The sequence below is a fragment of the Nicotiana attenuata genome, chromosome 7 (genome assembly GCF_001879085.1).
Source record: "Nicotiana attenuata strain UT chromosome 7, NIATTr2, whole genome shotgun sequence".
Classification (NCBI taxonomy): Eukaryota; Viridiplantae; Streptophyta; class Magnoliopsida; order Solanales; family Solanaceae; genus Nicotiana; species Nicotiana attenuata.
The window spans coordinates 70,070,561-70,078,705 of NC_031995.1; the positions used below are offsets into that span (position 1 = coordinate 70,070,561).

Below are 8,145 nucleotides of genomic sequence, written 5' to 3' on the forward strand. Positions count from 1 at the left end.
GTCTGTCCGGACTCCGCTTACGCCTCCATTCAACAACAGTGCCGAGGTTAAAATGTTGCAGTGCGGCCATGTACCTGGGCAGATTTGAAAAAGACTTATCCCAGTCGCCATAAATAAGTTCAAAGGCACGTTTGCGACCGAGATATGCCTTTCTTTTGGTTATAGTACAACCATACTCCTGGTGGACGGTTGTAATACACTCTTTAATCTTGAACCTAATGGACACTTCCAAATATGGAATCAAGACAAGAGAAATCAAGTCCACATCCAAGTTGAAGTGATTCTCATTCAATGTGTCCATTTCACATTTGTGCTCGCTAATAAATTTACCCACTTTCCACAAACCTGATTTCTTCTTGCTGGCACTCAACATCCAGTGACAACCCATAAACCACCTACGGCACACAGCCTTGTATACCTCTGTAGTTGACTCACTTACCGTCATCTCACGACACTCTCTTATACTGTAGATTTTTACAGCCCTAATTAGGCGAGCTTTATCGGGAAAATACATGCCTTTTGTCAGAACAGCTGGTCTAGACTCATCCCACATCGCTGACCGAATTTCATCATCATCCCTTGTGAGGGCATCCACGTTCGGCATACTTGGAAAATTATCAAGGTAGGGTATATTCCGCTCATGAAATGGCACGTGGGATTCGTACACTCTTTGTCTAGCGGGAGGTGGAGGAACATGCTCCCTCGTCAGCTCAGGTTCAACATTCACTTCCTCCTCATCATCACCCTCATCATGGAAGGGTGTGTCATCCCCAAACTCATCCGCGTTGTTGTCATAATCACTATCATCTTCCTGACTCTGCGCATCAGCCAAATCACGAGTCAATACGTCGTCTATGGGCAACTGTGTGAGGTCAGGAACATCAAGAAGCTCGTTTTCACTGCACAAAAACAACAAAGTGATAAGTTACCCAACTACATAAATACATTTGATATAGCTATATCAATTTACTTACAAGTCGCACTGTCTTGACGTTTCATGATGGATATTTTCTTGTTGGTGATGACTCCCGGATGGACCACCGTGCTCCAAACTTCCAGAACTACGCATATTCCAACTAGGGACGGGGTCATAACTTGTAAAATTCATATCCGGACGGTACCCCCTATGAAAAATATAAGTGTTAATACAAATCCAATTAAAATATAAAATAAACATCGCTAAAGCGTAGTAAAATTAAAGTTTACCAGTCGTCTTGTTGATAATATAAAGTCGAAATTTTTTTTGTGGCTGCTCATTCGCCGGTGGTGACATGTTTAAATCAAGGCAAGCTCTTTCATCAGCAATCTGTCCGGCAAAAACTGCTCCAGAATAACCACCCGATGACTGGGGGTTATCCCTACTATGCACGCCCTCATTATTGGGAACGTCTTCCACCTTGACGTACATTTTCAGTAATTTTATTATAATAAATTCCCTGTATTCATCCGGAATCCGCAAAAAATCTCTAAGAGTTTCATCATCCTCGATGTTAAACTCAGAATAATAAGCAAACCCCTGTGGAGTCACTGAATACGGAAACCTACCGGTTACTTTTAAGGTTAACCGAACGCTTCCTCACACTCATTTTTTTTTTTACATAACAACGAAACTAATTTATCATACTCCATAGTAAGCGGTAATTTAACATGACACTGTAGAGGTGAGCTATGCCTCACAGAGTTATTCTCCAGCACAACCTCACCCCCTCAATATAATGGAACCCTTATTTTTGGCTCTTCAGACATTGTACAAAAATAATTGATAAGAAGAAGAGAGAAGTATGAACGGAAGTTAAAAGTTAGTATTGAATGAATTTTCATAAAACTGAAACGCCTTTAAATAAGGCAAGTCCGAGCCTGGGGTGCAGAATTTTTTTAAGGAATTCGCAGTACAATAATACGTTTTATGTGTTTGAATTATTGTTATGTCAGTTAATTATTGGTGGGGCCAAATCAGTAATTCGCAGTACAATATTGCGAATTAGCTAAATTTTTTTTTTTAATAATACGCAGGGCAATACTGCGAATTAATTTTTTTAAAACTAATTCGCAGTAAATTACTGCGAATTACATTTTTTATAACTAATTCGCAGTAATTTACTGTGAATTACTTTAACAGCTAAAATTCCGTTAAAGTAATTTGTACTATAGTACTGCGAATTATGTATTTAAGTAACTTTTTTTTTTAGTAGTAAAAATGTATTTTCTGTCCAAAAAAATATTAAAAAAATTTCGGCCCCCAAAGAAGAGAACACAGACAGAAAAGAGAAAGAAAAAAAAGGTAACAGCGGTCTTCTCATATTAATTTTAATGGAGTAGTGGCCACTTTTGCTGCTGATTAAAAATGGAGATTAAAAAGTAAATAACACTTTTTGCTACCCGCGCAATTTTTACTTACTCTATACTATCAAATGCATTCTCGCGCTTCACCAAATTGATACCACCATACTCCCCTCGCCGGCGAACTCCTCCACCGGCACCGTTGATCTCTTTCTCCGGTGAATTCTCGCGTCTGTAAGTTTCTCCTTTTTCCTCTATTATACTGCTCCCAGTTTTAGTTAGTTTTCTTGTTTGGTTTAATTCAATTTGTAGTATTTTTTTTCTTTTGTAGAAGAATGTGGAAGTTGAAGGTTGGTGAAGGAGATAATCCATGGCTTCGGTCGTTGAACAATCACGTAGGACGGCAGGTCTGGGAGTTTGATTCGAACATCGGGTCTGAGGAAGACCTAGCTGAGATCGAGAAGTTTCGCGAAGAGTTTCGCAACAATCGGTTTGAGACAAAACACAGTTCTGATCTTCTTATGCGTTATCAGGTGGAGTGATGATCACTGAAATTTACCTTCTCGCAAATTTCTACCACATTTCTTGATCCTTGATGTTGTTGTTGTTTATTATTATTCTTGTTATTGTTATTGTTACTGTTATTTTTGTTATTATTGTTATTGTTGTTGTTTCTCTCTGTGGAAATTGGAAAGATGTTTGGGGATTTGCTATGTACTTATGTCAGCTTCAAAGCTTAATTCTTATGTAGATTTGTACTTTGTGCTCTATAGTTCTCTGCTACTTTGTGTGAATATTCCTCCTCTTTATTGAAGATTCTAAGATTTTTTTGTGTTACATATATATCAGAGAGGATGTGAAATTCTTTGTTAGCGCTTTTACTTTACATCCTATGCTTTTCCAAGAGTTGTTTAGTCTATCAGAGATTTATATGTCAGTTGAAAAATATAATGAACTTCTAGTGCTTTTTTATTTTATTTTTTATTTATTATTATTTTGGATAATTTTGGCCTCGGATGAGTTTATATGGAGTAACATGGTTAGTGAGGATTCATATAGCCGACTACAACTTGGTTCGGACTGAGGCATAGTAGTTGTTGTTGTTGTATATCGGGATGAATTTGACAGACGTTTGTGATATCAGATTGTATATGTTTCTGTGGACACTTCGCCAAAATAATACTATAGCTATATGCGCTGGCAGTATTAGTTTGATTGCTTCCAGAATTACTTAGAAGTACTGATTGTATGCTTCTATCAGCTCATAATAATCTTGTATCCTGCGTGTAACTTTCACATGGACAAGAATGGAATATGTGTTGGGGTGTTTTAGAACCTAGTCTACAATTTGCTAGGTGACTTGCAGCATGACACTCATTATTTCTTTTAGCAGCTGTTCTAGGTGAAAAAGATAGCGGCATTTGATCCTTGTGAGTATCTCCCATACGAAGTAGTCGTTATCACATTCTTCTTTGTTTTCTCTTCTGAATTTCAGTTTTCAAAGGAGAACCCCTCGGGTACAATTTTGCCCCAAGTCCAAGTTATTGACATTGGAGATGTAACCGAAGATAATGTAGCCACCACATTGAAAAGGGCTCTCAGTTTTTATTCTACTCTACAAGCTCATGATGGTCACTGGGCAGGAGATTATGGAGGGCCAATGTTTCTAATGCCTGGCCTGGTAATTGCTTTTCTTGCATTGATTGGTTATAAAATCACATTCCTATTTATTTCATGGCTTGAAATTATGCTGGACAATGGGCGAAAGCCCGATCTAGCAATATCGCGTGAGTGAAGAAGGGCAATGCCGCTTGTAAAGCTCTTTCGTCGAGTGCGCGATCATGACAGGACTCGAGGAAGAAGCCCCGGCTAACTCCGTGCCAGCAGCCGCGGTAAGACCGGGGGGGGGGGGGGGGCAAGTGTTCTTCGGTTCCATAATTAAATTCAAGATAGATAGAAGGGAGAATGCCGCTTTAGAAAAAAAGAAAAATCATAAGGAAACATTATGAAAAGCAAAATCTATCTAAAGAGAGAAGTCTATTAGATAATTAATAAAGAAAAGAGAGCCAAAGAAGGAAGAGAGATTCCAAAGCTGGAATTCGAATTAGAACAGAAAAGAAATTGAAATGATGATGATAAAAAGTGAAAAGAGGAGTGGATAGCTAGCGCAAGGAAATGGCAAAGGGATATCCTTTTCCCTGAGGAAAAAGAGAAACCTCCTGATTAAATACTAAATAAAGTACATATACTTTTTATTCAAAAAAATAAATATATACAATAATCACATTATATACGATATTCCGCACTTTATGGGTGTTGACAAATTTGTTGAGGAAGTTGGGTTTGATTAGGCGAGCTTGGAGCAGTTGTGAGTAAATCTGGTAGGATTCCTCCCGCCAGGGGAGGCCGCGCCGGCGGAGTCATCAATGATTTTTAACGTTGGATGGGTAGGAGTGGAGAGAGTGTTTTTAATTTGACAAATTATCCTACTTGAATTAAATTTAAAATGGTGCCCAAGTTTATTTCTATACTAGATGAAGAGTGCCCGTGTGATCCCAACATATTAAGCATTCTGTTTGTTTTTTTGTAAGTGTTCTGCTGCCAATGGAATAGTGTTCCATCTGCAGATAAGAAATTGGGCTATCATAGGTAGCATGCTTTTCGATATAGAATACAAAATGGTAGGATGGTACAATATCCGCAAAAGAGGACATAAAAAGAATCTACAACAATACTGCTATACAGTCAACCATAAGTAGCAATTACAACTAGGTATTATTGATGCGATACCCATAAAATTTAGAAAATGTGTCTCTTCAAGTGAAGCAACCCGTCAAGAGTAAGCAGAACAAGAAAACACACTTGAGAATTTATCCCTGTAACCAAAAAGTGTTCATATAACTTGTAATGTGAAATCCATTACAAGAAATCTTACGCTTTGAGTATATGAATGAAGAAAATAAGCATGGAAGCTCGGATAGGTCACCTTTCATATCGTTTTCAGTGAGAGCCGCTCTTTCAATTGCTCAACTCTTTCACATGCTTCTCAGCTTTACTAAATGTTTACCCTAGAATCCGGATAACAATTGAATTTATATGGGGTTTTAAGGATCCGTGAACTAAAAGATACAAAAGGTTTAGGTTGAGGAAAAAATAAAGATAAAGACTCAACAATTGCTGTTAAAGTAAATAATCGCAGAATATAATATTGCTTAGAACAATTGTGCTTGATAGCGTACAAGAATTTAGAGAGATGGTACTGTAGTGTAATGGTTTTTTTTTCCGGTGCCCTCCTTATGGGGTCTTCTCCCCTTTTATACATTCCGATTAAGGGTAAAAATAAGGTAGGTAAATTAATTACATCGTGGATCCCTGTAATTACGCCTTAATGGCCTGAAGTGGTTGAGAAAATCACGTTTGGGCGAGATATCCGGCGACGCTTGGTTATCCGTTACGAGTCCGGCTTCCGACCTTGTGTGTTTCTCCATCCGGCGGTGACTCATATCGAGCTCTGCAACGGTCTCGAAATGACTCGACCTCGGTTGTAGACGTGGCCGTCGTTCTACCTTGTATCCAGGTCGGGTTCGATGGCCCCGACTTGCCCCGGACCGGACCCAACCCGGTCGGGCTCAAGCAAAAAAGGGTATCACCTAATACACTAAACTTAGCATGAAAAGTTGAATTATTGCCTTAATCAAATTGAATAGGAAAAATAGCAGTGCTTACTATGGTATGACTGACAGCCCAAGAAGTAATTACAATAATAATGAAGTAAAGAAAGACATTAAGGATCAAAAGCTGTTGTTAATTTTCCTATCCCTGAAGTCATGGCATGACAAGTTTAGTTTTCACAAAAGCAAAAAAGAAAAATTTTATTGCTAGTAATCACTTTCCAACCAAGTTCCAATATAACCACATTTTCCAGCTGAGAATAACCGAGCAATCCACACTTAAGTGAATATGTGAGTTCATAGGTTAAGGATAAATGACTTAATTGAGAAAAGCAAGCAAAAGTAGAGTCAATATCCACAACTCCAACATCATCTTCAAATGTACGTAACATCACATAGACACATCCTTCTTACTTTTTATAAGTTTGATATCGTATGATAGAAATGAGACCGCCATTTTGTGGAGTTGCTGATATATTTTTGTGAATTTTGTTCATAAAGAAGGGAATAAAACTTTATTATACCAAAATAAAAGAATAAACATATAATGCAACATGCAAACATGAAACTAAAAATCAAATGTACAAGGATATAGAAAAGCAGGTATTCATGTGAACAACCATGCATAAATTATTAGTAAACTATTTCCGTTTTGTTCTTTTTATCGTTCAAATGAAAATGATATAAAATGGGCAAATCTATCTCCGCACTAAACACCAAACCAAGAAAATTCATTTCTTATTATCCATAAATGGAGAAAAAGTTAGTTTTTCCCTTTACCATAAATTTCGATATATTAATAATGTCTAATATGGTTAATCTTTTTAGAAGTTAGCAACTTTTTTCTTTCTCTTTTTTGGAACCATCCAAATCAAGAAGCAGACATCACACTCTAGCCCTAAAAAAAAAAATTATTGTTATACATGTATATTTTTTTCCTTTAACATGAATTTTGATATATTAATAAACATCTAAAGTACTTTGAATTTATTTGTTACTTAATATTTTTCGTTTTGTGTTATAACCATCCAAATATGAGGAATGATTCAATGTAACTTTCTATAATTGAATAAAAATACGGTTGTTCATCATAGTTATATTAACTAGTGAAAAACTAACAACTGAAATCTTTCTTATTTGCAATGTAGTATATACATTGATTTAGGCCAGGATTTGGTATCAATTGTCAAAGTGTTGGAGCGAATGTGAATGTACCTGATGAAATCTTCTACTACAAATTAGTCCAAAAATATCAAGATCTTTTATTTCTCTGTGCATATACACTTACCGGCTTCATAATTAACTCAAATATTTTTAGCAGATTACCTCTTCAGTCTGGAGACGGCCCAGTGTTTGACGAAACAGAAATCTTCTAGGTCCTACAGGAAGAGGTCGTTTAGCTCAGCACAGAGGATAGCTTGATATTAGTTACTAAACGAGAAGTTTTATTGTGTGTCTCACACAACTTACATTAGTTGTGTGAGGCTCCTTTTTCTCTCACAAATTTGTGGACCCCAAATCTTACAAAATCTGGGTCCACAAAATTGTGAGACAAAACAGATGCCTCATACAACTAGTGTCAGTTGTATGAGACACAAAATAAAATTTTCCTTACCAAACAGTGTGCCGTTATTTTAACTAATGCAACTTAGGAAAAAACATTTTTGGAGGAAAATAAAATAAAACAAAAGACTTAGAAATGCACATACTTGTCTTTGGATCCTAGACTGATCTCTTGATTCCTCAAAATTGGCAACTCCTAATAACAAGAATCCATCTCGCTAGATGGTAAATCAAATATTATGTCAAGGTAAAACTCATTTAAAGAAACCATGTGTTATTTCAAGGGCAAACTCATTTAAAGAAATCAGGCTTAAATCATCCAATATTCACCTCCTTAAGGACATGATCTTCAAATTGTTTTAACAAGAGATAATTTAGTTAAAGGAGATGACCAAGTTTAGGGTAGTGACGATGCTGCAAGAGAATTTTCTTGACTTTAAACTAAACTAAGATCCTTCATAGAACATAGTAGATCAATTAATGCAGCTTCAAACAACAGACAATCACAATTTTCTGGAGCTGCAAGAAAGCTAGACAGCAAGAGGAAAAGGGCAGCAGATTCACCCTAGAAATCATCCCACTGCATTTAAAAAAGAAACACTGGAGGCTGCCGCAATTACAGTGATAAAAG

The 8,145-nt window shown here is 36.8% G+C and overlaps 1 protein-coding gene across 1 annotated transcript; it reads left to right on the forward strand.

The window, feature by feature from the left end:
- On the forward strand, positions 2,391 to 7,461 carry LOC109230529 (cycloartenol Synthase-like). Its single transcript, XM_019396018.1, has 4 exons — positions 2,391 to 2,514; positions 2,612 to 2,813; positions 3,776 to 3,961; positions 7,273 to 7,461. The coding sequence occupies exons 2-4, from the start codon at positions 2,616 to 2,618 to the stop codon at positions 7,306 to 7,308; spliced, it is 420 nt and encodes a 139-aa protein (XP_019251563.1). The 5' UTR covers positions 2,391 to 2,514; positions 2,612 to 2,615; the 3' UTR covers positions 7,309 to 7,461.